At 47.0% G+C, this 16,619-nt stretch overlaps 1 protein-coding gene across 8 annotated transcripts in view; it reads right to left on the bottom strand.

The window, feature by feature from the left end:
• The window catches only part of LOC125317840 (excitatory amino acid transporter 4-like), a 38,825-nt gene that overhangs the window by 11,683 nt on the left and 10,523 nt on the right, over positions 1–16,619 (bottom strand). For 3 of the 8 annotated variants that reach the window (XM_048287954.1, XM_048287957.1, XM_048287959.1), the window contains exons 2-5: positions 12,498–12,614; positions 2,450–2,707; positions 1,485–1,622; positions 468–672 (exon numbers count right to left, since the gene is read on the bottom strand). In XM_048287954.1, the coding sequence (XP_048143911.1) occupies positions 468–672; positions 1,485–1,622; positions 2,450–2,663 (557 nt within the window). In that variant the 5' untranslated portion in view covers positions 2,664–2,707; positions 12,498–12,614. Of the gene's footprint in view, positions 1–467; positions 673–1,484; positions 1,623–2,449; positions 2,708–6,478; positions 6,773–12,497; positions 12,805–16,619 lie in introns of those variants that run through there. The other 5 variants (XM_048287955.1, XM_048287956.1, XM_048287962.1 and 2 more) reach the window with 3 other exon arrangements.

The following is a 16,619-nucleotide window of genomic DNA, read 5'->3' as shown; positions in this document are numbered from 1 at the left end:
CTGTTATCCTGTACCTCACAAACATGCCTTTATACCACTTGAGACAGTACAGCTTTGCAATTCACTGAGAAAGGTCACAGCAAGGGAAGAAGAGGCAATGCCTTGGGAACCACTTCCTTGATTTCGTTTGGTCATTGAAGATGGATATTTGGAGTAGCCTTTGCTGGGTGAATTTCTGAAAGGTAGGTAGCCACTGGTAGTTTTCATTACTTGTTTTGTTGAGCACACCTTGACCTTTACATTAATATCTCTGGAGAAGGGCTGGACTCCGGGCCAAGCACTCAGTCTCGGAGTGACAAAGCTAGTTCACTAGACTAGGCTAGAAGTAGTAGACTTGCCAAGACTCAGCCATTAACCTCTTTCCCTAAGATTAAATGCGTAAAGCTGTGATACTTCAAAAGGACACTCCATGGAGGAATGTAATCTCATTGATACGGTCTCAACATGAGACCATCTTGTTCACCTACCTCACCAAATCCATGAAGGCATCTGTGGTCTGCACCTGCTCAATTCTGCCTTCCCGGTGAAGTTTGTCCTTAGATCCTTTTCCTGGGTGTATGATGATCACCATGAAGATGCCGATGAAGACAGCTATGATTGTGGTTACCATGTAGTAGATGATAGCCCGCATCCCCATCTTCCCTGAGACTCTGCTATCCAGTGAGGCCATTCCTGGGGTGTCACATAGAGAGACAAGGTGAGGAAGCCTATCATCTTAGAGAGAAAGGGAAAGCTTGAGAAAGATTCAAAGGGTGCAAGGTACATGCATGAGTTGGACAGGGAGCTAGGGTCTCTAGGAAGCACAGCCTACAAGGGACAGAATTTGGAGTTCCAGGATGATGTTGATATGGAAGAATGTGGCTTGTGGTCATGAAGAAGCATAGCATTGGTGGATCTTAGGCCGCATTTAGAAATGTAGCAATTTTCTTTTAAACCTCTCAGAAGGGAAATAATCCTCTCCTAGTACATTGGGCCTTTCAGTCCCTAATGGTGGGATGTTTCCGCAGGTGGAACACCTTGCAGTCCCTTCTGCTGTCTGAAAGCTTGGCTGTCTGTCATGTCTTCCTTGAGGATCTGGGTGAAACAAGCCCTCTAGCCGGTGATCAACTTCAACCCTTTTGGACTGACATAAATTAACCTTCTCTAGGCTGGAGGAAACCTGAAGTTGATTTGGGGAACAAACTTGGAGACATTTGAGGTTATGTAGGATTAAATCCTTGTTAATGCTGAAGTGCTGGGCATTGGAACCACAGCATTGTGTTCTCCCTGGTCTTCTGAGAAAGCACAAGGTCTTCTGCTTCTCTGTGCCACTACTGAGCCAGCAGGGGTCTCAGTGTGGATCACGTTCACTATGGCTGTAGGTTTGGGCTTGTCACTACCAGCCAGGCTAATCCAAGCACCTCCAGCTGGGTCACGAAGAGGTACCCGAACAACAGCTTTGCTGCCCATTGTCTTGGCTGGAAGCAGCAGAAAGCACTTCTCACCTGTAATCAAGCTAGAGACAATGAGAGGAAGAACCAGCATCTGCAGCATACGCATCAGCAGCTCGCCGGGGAAGGAGAAATACTTGATCTGGCGATAGGTCAGCTGGTAGGGCCGGAGGGAGAAGGCCAGGATAATCCCTGTGGATCAGCAAGGGATGAGAATGGAAGTGTGTCAGTGTGATCCAGTGGTCTGTCCCTCAGTCCTACAGTGCAGCTTTTCTCTTTCTCATCTACTGCCAGCTCCTCCTCTTCCCAAAGGAACAAATGCTCATTTTCTAAAAGGCTGTGATCCAGTTTTTACTGTATGCTCTCTCTCCCTCTGACATATTTATGTGCACAGGAGCCTTGTGCGAAACCACAGGTCTCCTTGTTCCCTGTCTGTTGCTCTTCTAGAGTCTGTTCCCAAGAAGCTCATGAATACAAAATGCTGTGATGAGAGATATGATCTCCCAGACTAAAATAAGTGTGGCTACACAGTTCAGATTCTCTGTCTACCCACCTCTTAAAGCTGAGTTCAGCCAGTTAGAGACATATAGCCTGTATCAAAAGCTAGGGACAACCTGCTATGTGCTAAGCAGATTTGGTGTGCATTGTATCATGGCCATTTGCAGCGGTTCTGGTCTTGTCAGGCTAAAGCTGTGGGAGGAATCAGAAAAGTCCTTGTGCCTACAGCTGCACTCACAAGATGCCTCTGAAGAAACCGGGATGATTTGTACAAGAATTGGTTGAGTTGGACCATCAAACTCTTTCTGTTGTAGACTGTTTCTATACTGCAGCCAGAAAGGATCAACAAGGACTCCCTCCCACAAACACACTCTCTGTGGGGCCTCTTGTTCTTGCACACAAAAGGACTCATGATGTGGCAGCACTTTGAGCTGTCATCCCATAAAATAAAATCTTTGTAAAATAAACAAACATTTCCCCATATTTATAAATGGTGCCTGGTGTTGCCACCAGCTCCATACCTAGTAGGACCGCAGCAATGGTGAAGAGGACAAAGGCATTTCTCCTGAAGAAGCTTTTAGCACTCTCAGCAGTGATGCTGTGCATTCGCTTCTTGGCCCGCGCCGCCCGCTTCTGCACAGCCTGCCGGAACCGCTGCACCCGGCTGTCGGCGTGGAGCCGCTTGGCTGCATCCTCATTGAGGAACAGGCTGTTGACATGGCTCTGCTCACTCATGGTCAGCACAGCTGCTCAGTCCTCCAGGCACAGCTCTGCCTACCCTGGCCAGGGAGAAGAACAGGCAGGAAAGCATAAGCTGTGGCACATCTTGCCTTTGTCTTTAGGTCATTTCCCTGGGGCCTGCTTAGGAAGGTTTATTTAAAGTTGATTAATGAGCTCCTCTGACCATCTACAAGGAGCAGACCTTGGGGAAGGCTATCTAAAGGACTGCCAGGGTCTTGTCACTACTGCTTTGGTGCCTCTAGAGAAGCTCTGGCCTCTACAGCACCCAGCCTGCACTGAGGAGTGGCTTATGTTGGCCTGGGCAGCCAGAAAGGGCTCCACAGCCACTCAGGAGTTTGAGCACTTTGGAACGGAATTTATTTTTCTCACCTGGCAATAAACCCCTTTCCCATATACAAACTCTTCCAAACAAAACCAAGCAGCAAACAACATTTCTGACATACCTCCAAGGTGGACAGGTCCCTACCACAACAACTTTCCCCATGACAGTGAGTGGCGCTGGCTGTTTCTATAGAAAGGAACATTACCCCCTTGCTTTCCGTGGAGCCTGAGGATAACACTTTATTTACTGACTTTCCTTTGAAACACAACAGGAGTTCCAAGTAGTATCTCTTTTCAAACTCCACTGACGGGATTAACCTGATGTTCTGCCTTCATAAGTTCAGTTCATAAGACTGAAATCAAACCTACTCCAAAGAGATAAATAAAGAACAAATGCTGCTCCATTACCAACTGGCTGCAAGACCTGGACAGTCTACTGTACTTTTTTACTGTTATTTCTATATTCCTCAGAAAAAAAGAACAAGGGAGCTACACAGGCAAACCAGTCTCTAGAGTGCTAGAAGGCACCAGCCACCCAACAGTTCTCATAATGAGGAAGATTATTGCCTGACTATGCAGGTGCCATTTTCCTTCTGTTGCTGTGCCTTGACAGAAGGAAGGTCTGAAAATGATTCTTGTTCCCAAGAGTTTGCAAAGATAGTACAATCCTAAATGAAACCAAAGAAGAAAAAAGTCACCTTAGCACATCAGCAAGTGCTGGAAGACCTTCTTTGGTATTGCAAGTCAAATTAAGAGCTAGTCCATTTGTAATCCTAAATTTAAATCAAAGAAACCCTCACAAATGAGACTATATTCTCTATAAATTACACACCTAGTATCTTCCATCTGGACCCAGATAAATGCCTATCACGAACTGAAGACATTGCCTTAAAGAGGAGCTGCTTCGTGGTACAAGATTGCAAGGTCATGTGCATGGAAGCTGGAGAAAAACCTCCATTCTGAGAGAAGGTATGTTTGTATAGATGCTAATGCCTTCATGAAGTTCAGAACAGGAGAGACACACCTGAGGTGGCCCAGCCAAGTCACCCGAAGCCCTCCCAAAGCTAAGCTGCGCAAAGGCCACTGGCAAACATGATGGGTATTTGCTGCAGAAACCTTGCAGTGCTGCTGTGGTCACCCCAGCTTTTGGATCAGCAAACAGCATTCCATGGATTTTGATCCATTCATTCCAGCTTGATCAAGCATTCCATTCCTTACTATACCACCCCACTTTTATCTGCTGATGGAGACAATACACACCAGACTGTGTGAAAACTTTGCCTGTCTTCCTTCTTCTCACTGCCAGTCCTGCTTTTCACAGCTACACATGAGAAAAAGAAATTGCAAGATTCTTTCAGTATATTAAGATTGTGCCTCCTGAACCTGACAGTAGGTTTAGAAACTTAATTCAATCCCCTTGTGCCCCACAATAAACTTGTATCATTTATAGCCTTCCAGATTTAGAGTTGAACAAATAACCCAGAACAGGTGACACAGGAACACACCCAGGTGGTTTGAATGTCTCCAGAGGGAGACTCCATGACCTGCCTGAGCAGCTGTTCCAGTCCTCTGCCACCTTCAATGTAAAGAAGTGCTACCTCACGTTGAGATGGAACGTTTTGTGGTTTCGTTTCAGGCCATTACTCCTTGTCCTGTTGCTTGGGCATTCAAATGCTTCCTAATGTCCAGTCTGATCCTCCCCTGGCACGACTTTGGACCATTCCCAGTTGTGCTGTCCTTGGATCCCAGAGAGAACAGTCCAGCACCTCCCTCTCCACACTCCCTCCTCAGGAAGCTGCAGAAAGCAATGCTTCTCAACCTCCATTTCTCTGAAGGGAAAGCCCAGAGTCCTCAGCTGCTCCTTGTAGGACATGCCTTCCAGCTCTTCACAAGAAGGTTCACCCTCCATTCCCCTCCTCTGGACATGTCTGAGGACCTTCACATCCTTCTTCAATGTTGGGGCCCAGCCCTGCACACAGTGCTCCATGTGAGGCTGCAGCAATGCTGACTGCTATGGGATAGTCCCCTCTCTGGACCTGCTGGTCATGCTATATGTGATGTCTCCAGCATGCAATTTGCCCTCTCAGCTGCCTGGGCACACTGCTCACTCCTCTTGAGCCCGCTGCCAATCTGCACACCCAGGTCCCTCTCTGCTTGTCAGCCACTCCTCTCCCAGTTTAGACTTGCATCCAGTGTTACTCCCTCCCAGCCACAGAAAACAGCACTTGGACTACTTCCATTTCATGCCTGAGATAGCCCAATGCTCCAATCCATCAAAATTCTTCTTTGAGGCCTCTTGTTCCTCAAGAAAGTCAGCAGCACCTCCCAATTTGGTATTGTCAGCAAGCTTGCTAATGGGATATTCAATTCCTGCATCTGGATCATGGATCAAAATACTGAACAGTACTGGCGCCAGGGTTAAGCCCCAAGGACACCACCAGTGACTGCTCACCAGCCAGACACAGCCCCATTCACTACAACCATTCAAGCCCTGCCATCCAGCGGGATCTTCACACTGCACACCATCAGCTCACCCCTCCCACAGCTGGACAGCTGTCCAGAAGGATGCTGTGAGAGACAGTATCAAAAGCCTCACTAAAAGCCAGGAAAACTGGATGCGCCACCTTCCCTTTGTCAGCTTGGGATGTGACCTCAACCTAGAAGGAAATCAAACTGGTTAAAGAGGATTTTTCCTCTGTGAACCCGTGTTGAAGACTGCATTATTCTTCAAATGCTTTTCAGTAGTATTCAGTAGGACCTTCTCCATAATTTTTCTAGAAACTGACGTTAGACTCACAGATCTGTAGTTCTTTGTGTCTTCCCTCACACCTTTCTTGTGGATTAGAATAGCATTGGCTTGCTTCCAAGTCAGCAGGGATGCCATGAGGCTTCCTACAGTAGAACAGATTACCACCTGAGGCAATCACTTCCAAAAGGAGAACCATCAGAGAAAGTTTCAAACTCCAGACACTCTTTTTCTTACTCCCAAACCACTCACTCTTCATCAAACGATCCAGCACACATTGGTAATGTGAAGTGCTGCCTTACTTTGATGTGGAAAGCTCCAAACTGTTCAGTGAAGAGAAAAGTCACATTGATGGCTCTGAAATCACCCACGACAGACTTTCTACACACAAACCAGACTTCTCATTTGCTCTGGTGACCTGAGGAGACCCATGTTGAGTAGGGAAATGTGGGCTCCCCCTCCTCCAAACCTTGCCTTTCTTAGAGCTGGACCATACCACAGCAATGGCAGAAATTCCTGTACAGGGAAGGTAAGAGCAGAACCCACAGATATAAAGGGACTCACCCAATCTTTTCTCTAGATGTCTCCCCATCTACGTGCACTGGAAAATGTATTTTTGTCCAAAGAAAGTGAAATTTCTATCTTGATATGGGAAAGTACAGGATTAATCATTAGATCCCATGTTGCACCATGTGTTCGGCTACCTTCTTAGAGCAAAAGTTATTGCACAGAAGGAACTCACCAGCAGATCTTGCTCCTTTGATGTCCCCACCCTCTTGCTGGCTTGCTCCCTTTTTCTATCTGCATATTTTGCAATAGAGCAGCCCCCTCCACAGCACATTCTCTCTGCGTCGCTGGTCTGGAATTGTGTACATATTCTCTCTTGCATCAGCTGGAAGTTCTCAGACTGCTGCAGTAAATCACCAAAATTCTCTTGTCAATGGCTTGGATTTTCCTTTTTGTGAGGAAGAAGATGGCTTTGATCTCTCAGTGAAGGTTCTTCTATCCATGGCTGCTTCACCAGTCTCCACTCTGCCAGAAACACTGAGATATTTGAGAGCATTTTTGGAGGGAGCTTCAAGGCTTGAGCAGGGAGCACAAGATATTTTGCAAGAAAGTTCAGTGTTGCAAAACTAATGCCTAGTTCCTGGCAGTGAGGTTTCACATAAACAGAGGAATTTTGGCTATTTTAGGGGTATCAGTCAGATGCTGGTGAAAGAGAAAAATGGGGAAGGAAGACTTCTGCACTACATTTTGTCCTGCTCTTTGCAGATTTTTCCATGGTTATCTCCCCATCTATCCAAGGAGATTTCCAACATGAGGGGAGGAGTCCAATAGAGCTTAAGGACTTATAAAGAGCTAGAAAACAGGGAATCTCCGAATCAACTGAGATGCATCTGTTCCAACTTGAACCGGACATTAAAGAACATTTGTCCTCTTTATCTTTTGTCTGTGCTAAAGCAGCCAACATCAGACAAGCTGGCACCACCCAATGTGCAGCATCTTCCCATGAGCACGTTTTAAAGACAGAAGATATTAACATTCTGGTTGAAGGGAGGTTGGAGATAGCCGTGGCACACTTACAGTGCTGGAGAGCCAAATGTGGGAGCATCGGGGCAGGTTTGCTTCCCCTTCTCACAAATTGTATAATTTTGGCCCCACAAAGTTCTACAAAAGGTTAGAATCTGAGAGTAAAATATTGTACACAGCAGAAAAACTTCCTGAAATAGTATCTTGAATGTAATCTTTGACTACAGCCTCTGTAAAGACACACAGCCTCTCACATCTTTGTCCATGCCCCTCTCCCAGAGAAAAGAACAGCTTGTTTAAACGGAGAAGTAGGGAGAGCAGGAGAAGTAAAAAGCAATCTTCAAATGCATCTAGTTGAAGGAAAACCCACATCAATAAGGATAGGGCCTCAGTGTCAGATTAGTCAGGGTTTTTAAAAAACTTCTGTCAACGATCATGTATGAAAGGTTTTTAAAGCAATGGATATGAAAGGGAATGAAAGGGGAGATCCCCTTTTCATCATCACTTGTGGTGACAGGCTGCCAAAAGAGATTTCAGTTGTGAGGTCCAAAAAGAAAGTGTGCGAGGGCTGAGCTGTCCATCTGCTCACAAGTGGCAGGAAGAATCATCTGCTCTATACATAAATGAAAAGCACTAAACACAGAAAGAAAAACTCTTGATTCCAGTGACTCACAAAGAAGCTGGAAAGACCACAGACTGACAGAAAAAAGTACTAGGAATTATTTGGGAGACATTAGGGGACAAAGAAGAAAATACAGAGCATATTCCATCCCTGAGAGGATAAGTGGCAGCTGGGACAGAGTTAATTTTCCTCCTAGTGGTTGGTACAGTGCTGTGTTCAGAATTTAGGGTGAGAGTAATCTCAGACTTTGTCTTGTGATAAAGTGAAAGTGCCAAGACACGAATCGCACTTGTGGGAATGATACAGCTTTCACGTTGCAACATTAAATGCTTGAAACTGTTGAGATTTTTAATATTTGGAAACCCATATGCACATCTTCAATATTGCTACATCACAACAACAGAAAAAAAAGAAATTTCAAATTTCAAGTTGCTTGCTGAAGAAATTTTGCATTTAACTCAGACTCTAGGAAAGTTGTGTGAAAGTCTTCAATGACTTACTTTCTTTGTTGTGCAGGCTCAGCTTCAGAAAAAACCCAGCCAAGTTTGACTGTTATAAAGCTGTCATCACTGAAATGTTCCTGCACTCAGTTATTCAAACATCAAGAGGTAGGCTGTAAGTATTTAAAAGTTTTTTTTCATGTGCTGCAAAGTTTTGTACTGTCTGTATTAAGACAGTTTGCATCCATGGGAGCCCACAAGCAAGCTCCTCCTGAGGCATGCATGTGTCAGGCTATCAGCAGAGGTGAAGGGCAGACTTTCCTCAGAAGTGCACAGGTCACGAATCCAGTCTGTCCACTGGGCAGGCAGGTAGACTCTCAGTCTACGTGTTCCATGGTGCTGGGGTAGCCCTGCAGAGCCCCGCAGGAGTGGTGCCAGTGTTGGCAAGAGCAGAGCCCAATGCTGCGGCAGTAGGGCTGCACCTGGCAGCAGGATCTGGGGGGAGCTGGAGGAGATAGGTTGCATCTGCATATGCACATCTACACAGCTTGTAGATCTGCAGAGAGGGCACAGTTCCACGTGGAAAACATCTCAAAAGAGGTCAGGGCAGTGGTGCTGGCCAGAGGAGATCAGTTCTGTGTAGCAGTGATGCACTGAGTTTCTGCCAGGGAGAATAGACAGTTCTGCTGCCTGCAGAGAAGCTGTTTGACTGGAACTGAAGGGGACAACTCTGTTTCGTGTGAGCTTCTCATGCCTTAACACCCCTTTGTAACAAGAAGGGAAAATACACCTAGGGAAATAAATCTACTTCATGCCTATGTGCAGCTCTGCCCTCATTCCAGAGACATGCAGCAGCTCTGAGGTCACAGAGCAGCGAGTGTTCTGAGCACGGGGGTAAGCTGCAGAGAGCTCTGGCCTGGCTTTGTCCAGGTAATGGTCAGAATAAGGCTCTGGTGGATGAAGAGGAAATGTATCTGACTACTTTACATGGTCCAGACAAAACTCAATATGAAACCCCTAATAACAGTTTCTTAGGGCCTGCATCTGGTACATCACCCCTGGGACCACAGAACTCCCGGGACATCCCAGGTGGGACCAGCAGTAGAGTCCAGAAACTCTGCTGTGCTTGTGCCAGCAGGTCGAGAGAGGTGATCCCGCCCCTCTGACTCAGCACTGGTGAGGCCGCAGCTGGTGTGCTGTGTCCAGATCTGGGCTTCCCAGTATGGATACACTGAAGAGAGTCCACTGAAGGACTGCAGAGATGATGGAGGGACTGGGGCATCTCCCATGAGGAAAGACTGGGAAATCTGGGACTGCTCAGCCTGGAGGAGAGAAGGGGGGTGGGTCTCATCAATGTACACCTGTAGGGAGGGTGCGAAGAATTCAGTGCCAGACCTTTCTCAGTGTTGCACAGTGACCACCTGAGAGGTGGCAGACATGAATTGAAGTACCAGGAAATTCTTCTTAAGCATAAAGAGAGTCTTTGTTGCTGCAAGACAGATTGAACAGTGGGACAGGCTGCACAGAGGGGCTAGCGGGGGGTTCTCCATCCTTGGAGATATTCAAAAGCTGTCTGGACACAGTCCTGAGGAACCAACTGTGGCTGACTCTGCTTTGGGCAGGGGGATTGTACTAGATGATGTTCAGGGGTCCCTGCCAACCTCAGCAATGCTGTGACCTTCCTTCTACTGATATGAGACAAAGCTTTACGGAACTTCAGACATCACTGACACATCCTGTCCATGGCAATGTCCTGGAGCTGATCTACATTTATAATTAGCACGGGGACATGGTCGGTTCTCCACTCTTCTCACCCTCTGACCCCTGCACAGCACTTCTGCACCACACTGAAAGACAAACAAGAAAATTCTGCTTCATTGAAACAGCCAAGTGCCATTTGTGGCTGTTGGACAGATTGTGAGGAACCCAGGGATGTCTCAGTAGAGGGGAAGCCATCAGTCAAGTGGATCCACTGTGAGATACTTCTCTGGGAAAGGGGGAGGTCCTGACCACTGGCAGGACATGGCATTACAGAGCGGTCTTGCCATGGTGTGTGGGATTGGAAAAAGTAACAAAAAATTCAGATGAAGACTGTGTCTGCCTTCTTGCCCTGTGCTGTGCTCTCTCATGAGGCAGAGCACAGTAGTTATCCCATGCCTGCTTCCTCTGCCCTCATACAGCATGCTGGCGCAGCTTTCTGATTGCTAATGTGTCCAAGAGATATCAGCCAATGATCAAATAACCTGCCCCAAGGGAGGCAAAAATCTGCGTGGCCAGCACAGCAGAGGAGAGCTCCATTCTTCAGAGGGTTCAGGCTCTTGGCTGGGACAGGCCCAGTTGTCAGTACACAGAACAAATGGATGGGAAACAGTGACTGAAATGGGGCTGCTTTACACCGTTGTCCCACTATTGCTAATGTCTGTGTAGAAGAACACAAAAGCGATTAATCTAATTAGCCAGTTTTACTCCTGGGACTGCAGAAGTCAGCCAAATTAGAATGCCCATCGCAAACCCTCTCCCAGGTTTACCAGCCTCCAGGGGCTGGTGGAAGAGAGGCAATATAATCCCAAGACAGCAGTGTTTGGTACAGCATGTACCATCACACCCTGCCACAGGCACGGCACGTGGCACTCGGTCAAGCCATGCTGCTAAAGGGATGACACTGGAAAAGCATGTCAGGTGTCCCCCTCAATGATGGCTGCTCCAGGCTCCCTCTTCCCTTTGCTAATGCAACTCCCTTTTTAGTTTTCATTGCTGAAAGCTGGTCAGACTGTGAAATAATCAGCACTTGGAGCCCACTGTTTCTCTTGTCTCCAAGGAAACTCTGCTTTATGTTCAACATCAAAACCTGAATTTGCAGTCAGGGAAGTCTCTGCAGGTAGCAGCAAGGAAGCACCCTAAGTGGGAGAAGAAGGAGAAATCTCTGCAGAAGGAGAGGTGTTGGAAAGAGTTGTGCACAGTTAGGCAGATATGGAAGGGCAAGGCAGGGGGTCACTGAAAAAGCTGTGCCAGTCTTTCCGCGGTGGACTTCTGGTGCTGGGTCACCAAGGGAGAGGAGTTAAATAGCCCATCCTCACACGGTGGGAGGGGAGGCTCAGTACTTGCAAGGAAGGGACATGTCACTCTGCTCAGTGGTCTGAAAGTTGCTGTTAGCAGCTCTCAAGTTCTACTTGCTTTTGGGCAGACCATGGGCACTCCAGAGTGGGAAGCTACAGTCCCCCCATTGCCAGCTGACTAAAAGAGGTGCTTTGTGGGGATTGTCTTTGCAAGGATGGCAAAGAAGGAGTAGATGTCTCCACTCCCACCTGACTTCCCCCCATCAGTAGCTCAGTGCCTGTGATCAGGAGCATTAAGTCCAGCCACTGTGCTATTGGCTGGGCTTTTTTTTCACTCCTGAGGACCAGGATCTCTGTCTTCACAGGGTTTGTAGAACCCCCCTTGGCTGCAGGCATCCTCACCCCTCATACTATTAGATCCTTTGCAGCCTGGCCCATTGCTTGCCCTTGGGAAGGGAAGTACAAGCTGAAAGCAGAGCAGCCAAAGAGCCTAGGTCAAAAATTTCCATTCACAAGCCCAACTCAGCCATCTTTGCATTGCTATAGCAGCCCCTGGAAGGGCTTTCTGCTCAGTAGGGCATTTGTGGTTTTTGATACCAAAATGTCAGCCAGCCCCCTCCCAGACAACTCCCACCACAACAGTGGGCCCAGGAGGAGAACAGATCTGCTCAAGGCCTAGCTACTGACCCATCTCTGTGAGAGAGCACCAGCTAAAGGGAGAGGAATCACAATAGGCAGTAATTTCAGCCCAGCTGAGCTCTACAATGACAAAGTGATCACCAACTGAGCAGTGGGTCTGGGGCCTAAGTCCAATACTGGAAGGACAAGTGCCACTCTCTGCAATGCTCCCTACTCATGCCAGCTTACTTACCACCTCCTGTGGTAAGGTTGTCTCGCTCAAGCTCCTCACCAGGCATTTGACCCCAGCCCAGGACACAGAGTCCCACTTCTAGAGCACCCTCCACTGGGCAGACCCCTGTCCTAAAGCAGATGAGAGCTATCCTTGCCGCTCTCTCATGCACATGCCCAAGGAAATCTCCTGCCCTGCTTCAGCCCCCTGGTACTGGCACCACTCTTATTCATGCATCCAGATTCACAGACAAAACCACTCACCTGGAACCAGTGCAGGCTGTCAAGCAGAGAGGGCAGTGAGTTGTTTTCGTCTTGGGGGATTATTCTGAGTTGTTTTGTTCTTTAATTCTTTCAAAGGCAGGAAGCAGGATTTTCTCCCTAGAAAGGTTCAGTGTTAGCAGAGAGCTCTGAGCAGTACCTCCTGAGAGAGGAAAGGAAGACTGTAATATGCTCAGGATACATGGCAGTAAGGGGTGGGGGAGTGGCATGTAGGAGGAGACAGAAAAAATCTTTGATGATTGCACCAGACCAGAGCACAGAAAGCACCTGTCACCAGGAGGTTGCATAGAGCCCTTACTGGGTTTCACAGTACCAGTGGGTTTGCACTTTCTTCTGCCTCCCCACACAAGCTTCAAGAAGAGTTAGCAGTAACAGACAGCAGGGCAGCTGTTAAATGAGAGACAGATCTCATCCCCATTCCACTCCTGCCCCTTACAAGGGTTCCTTCCACAAGGGAGGCTGCATGCATAAATCAATCCAGCAGCAACAGCTGAGTACTGGACAGGCAGGTCCTTCACAGGTCCAGTCTGTGTGCCCAGGACCTCTGAGGTCCAGACAACCCCTGTGGTTTATCCAGATCAGCCTTAGGGGATAGACATGTGTCTGTGCCTCAGCCAGACTGCTGCAGTTTCCCTTCGATGTATTAGGCACATCATAAAGAGGAACCAGTTCACTGAGCGTGCAAAGGAAATACACTAGCTGTACAGGCTGTCAGGGAGACAGGTTCTGCTTTCAAGGAAGCAGGCAAAACTTCCACTGCTGACTGATTTCTTAAATATTGATTCCTCATGCAGTTTCTTAGATAAAAGTCCCACATTTCAAATTTTTGATCAATGCACTATGTCAAAACCACAAGTCAGGTTGCAGGTGTGAGCACCACACAGCCCATGCTGGCAGAGTGAAAAATTATATTCAAAAATCAAGCCACAGCACCGAAGTTACAACAGCACCTCTGTTTCTAGCCCTACCAGATACATGACTCGCAATGGACATATCATGAAATGATATGATTTTAATGAAAGTAGCCTTCTCCTTAATTCAGGTGGCCCCAGAGTAGGGTTGTGCTCGGTGCTCTGGCTTTGGCATACCAAGGCTGATACGTTGTGTCTTCAGCGGGAGCTTGTGACAGAGTTTGAACTCATCCAGGAGTAGGTCAAAGCCAAAGTGTCATGCTCATTTGACAGAGGACCTTGGAAATTAAATCCCCCCAAATCCTATGTCTCCATCGGCTCTGTAGGAAGAGAAGAACTGGACCTCTTCAGCCCAGGTTACAGAGAGCAATTCCCAGCACCAATTGGCTTTTTGAGACATTGATCATAGAATTGTTTAGGTTTGAAAACAGCTTCAAAATTATTGAGTGCAACCATAAATCAGGATGGTAATTTGATGGGACTTCACTCAATGAACCATTTGGAGTCTGGGTTCTTGACTATCTCTGCCATTCTCCCTTGTTGCTTCACACAAGCCATCGCTGCATCAGGAGACAAGGACACTTTCTGAACCAAATAAATTGCTTGGTCTTCACACTATTCCATGGCTCAAGTGGCACTAATGGCCCTAATCTTCCTATTGAAGGTTCAACAACATCTCAGGTCATGCAAGTGTCAACTGGGGACTGGAAATCCAAGTACTGTACCCTGCAAAGTTTCAGTCATCTTTCCAGCAAAACACATATTGGAATGGGCTACACAAGAAAATATTTTTATTCCAAAATTAATGTTTCTGGGTTTGAGGAGAAGGTGTGCTCTGCCTGTACCACGCATCAAAACCCTCCTGCAGAAATGTGGCTGAGAGCCAGTCCAGCCACAGAGGTAAAGGGAGACAGATTGTGGCAGCCCAACCTGGTACATGGCTGATCTTCTTTCCTGCTTCTGCTGGTTCACAACATCGGCCATTGCTGGGGCAGTCCCAGAGAAAGGACATCTCCTATTCCTCATGCCCTTACTTCTTGCATAGCTTGGCCAGAAGCTGGTCTTGCAGAAGGGCCCCTGAGAGCACTGCTGGCTACTGCTGGGGGCTGATGACCTCTACCAGAGCACTCCTGACCTGGACAAATGCGTTTCTGGTGCTACCCAGAGAGTGGCAGAGCACCCCTCAAATGCTGTTCTATTCCCCAATTGCACCTCAGGCAGCAGTGAATGGTTGTCCTTTCCACCTCCTATGCCTGAAGTTCGGCTTGGCTCCTAGAATCTGTGCTAATTCCTACCCTTGTTTTTAATCCCCTCGTTAGCACCCATAGGCCTTTACAAGCCATAGACTTGCAGTGACAAGTCCCTTAAACCTTGTCCTTTGGCAACTTCTTCTATATTTCGACTTGTACCTGTGGCAAATTCCAGACAACTTTGAGTTATTAAATAGGACACAAAGCAGCAGCCTGAAGCTATGGAGGAGGTGAAGAGCTCTGCTCCCTCAGGATGGAGCTGCCTGATGCCCAGACAGTCTTTCCAGGGTAGGGCAATCCTTGGGGAACAAACCCCATGGTCAGCTAAATCCCCCAAGTCTCTCCTTGTTCTATGAGTGCCAGGCACACTTGATCATCCACATCAAACAGAGGCCACATGATGCTCTATGTTTTCGACAACGGGTAAAAAGGAAACTCACAATGTCAGCTTGTGAGAGGCAACGAGAAAAGACATGACAACTGCACCTCATGTCATGGAGTCACCTTACAGAGGGTGTTCTGATGCTATCCTTGCACAGCTGCTTGAAGATAAAGGAAGGACTTGATGGGAAACAGCCTGGAACAGCTTTCCAAAATCAGCTCCCTGGAAACTTCCTCCACAAAACACCTTTCAAAATGATTTATGCTAATTCCACAAGTAGACTAAAAATGTTACATAGGGACAGGGCACTTTGTTTTGCACTCATTCCGTCTTTAAATGCATCCTCAGTATGTATTGATGCCTTTTTCTCTAGTCCTGGAAATATGAGCCAGACACAGTTAGGGTGATAAAAAGGGGTACCTTTATATTAGAATCCTTAGATGCACAGTCCGTTGGGTGGAAAATGCCAATGATGCTTGCCCCGTGTGACACGTGTACAATTTTTATAGATTTTGCAAATTGAAATATCTGACAAGAGCCCCCCAATTAGAAGTACACTCGATGAAGTCATGCCCCCCTAGCTCTAGCACTTTCTAAATCCTCCACCCTCAGATAAGGACCAGGCCCTATTTATAAAAATATGTCTCGAAGAGCTGTTTTCAACCTTGGTTTCTAAGGAGAACCAAGATAGCATAGGGGTCCTGGAATTTGTTTTGTCTTTCTGCCTAGAAAAATACTAAAGCTAAGTTACAATAATAGACTACAAAGCTACAAATATATGTGTAAAGAATACAGAAAATATATAAAAGAAAAAAGGTAAAAATTCAGACGGCATCAGTATCTCTGCCCAAATTGGAAAGACTCTAGTCCTAAACAAGTGAAGTTCTGGGCAAAGGACTCTAGAGACAAATTTTTACAAAGGGCTTGTGTATCTAAAGGAGAGGTTTGCAGGTCTAGCAGAACAACTCCTTTATCATCTCTGCCTTTTAAGAAAGACTGACTTCTATTGGATCTTTAAAAAGCAAAACACCTAAAAATGGGCTAAGGCTTGACTCGTAATGAGGTAAATCTCCCATGTCAGTCTCTGTTAGAATGCAGTTAGCGTGTCCAGTTTGGACACACAACCTGGAGGAGGCATTGAGGCTGCGGGGCTGGGATACAAAACCCAAGTAGATGGTTGTATCCACTGTCCCATGGCTTTCCTGGCTTCCAGGAAGCACTTAGCATATCTGCCTTTTGAAAGTGCTTGATTTCTCTGAACTGCTGGAAAAAACCCCCTTAAGGACCATGATGTAGTGAATGGCAGGTAAGTGTGACAGCCCTGTCAACTGAACATGTGGTGACTGGGAGGATGGATATGGACCATCCATACCTAGACCTGTCCTAGGACATGGATACTTTCTGCTGGAGTGTAAAAAGCCACCGGGATATTCCCTGCTGCTAATTGTCATGGGGAAAGATGTGATTTCTTTGTGTGTTAAGCAATCCTTCAGCCCTCCCTTCCCTGGATTTTGCAATTCTATAGTCTTGTTCTCCTTGTTACAGTAACCTTAATTTGGGG

The sequence above is a fragment of the Corvus hawaiiensis genome, chromosome 28 (genome assembly GCF_020740725.1).
Source record: "Corvus hawaiiensis isolate bCorHaw1 chromosome 28, bCorHaw1.pri.cur, whole genome shotgun sequence".
Lineage (NCBI taxonomy): Eukaryota > Metazoa > Chordata > Aves > Passeriformes > Corvidae > Corvus > Corvus hawaiiensis.
Note: the sequence above shows the minus strand (reverse complement) of the source record. Positions and strands in the feature narration are given on the sequence as shown.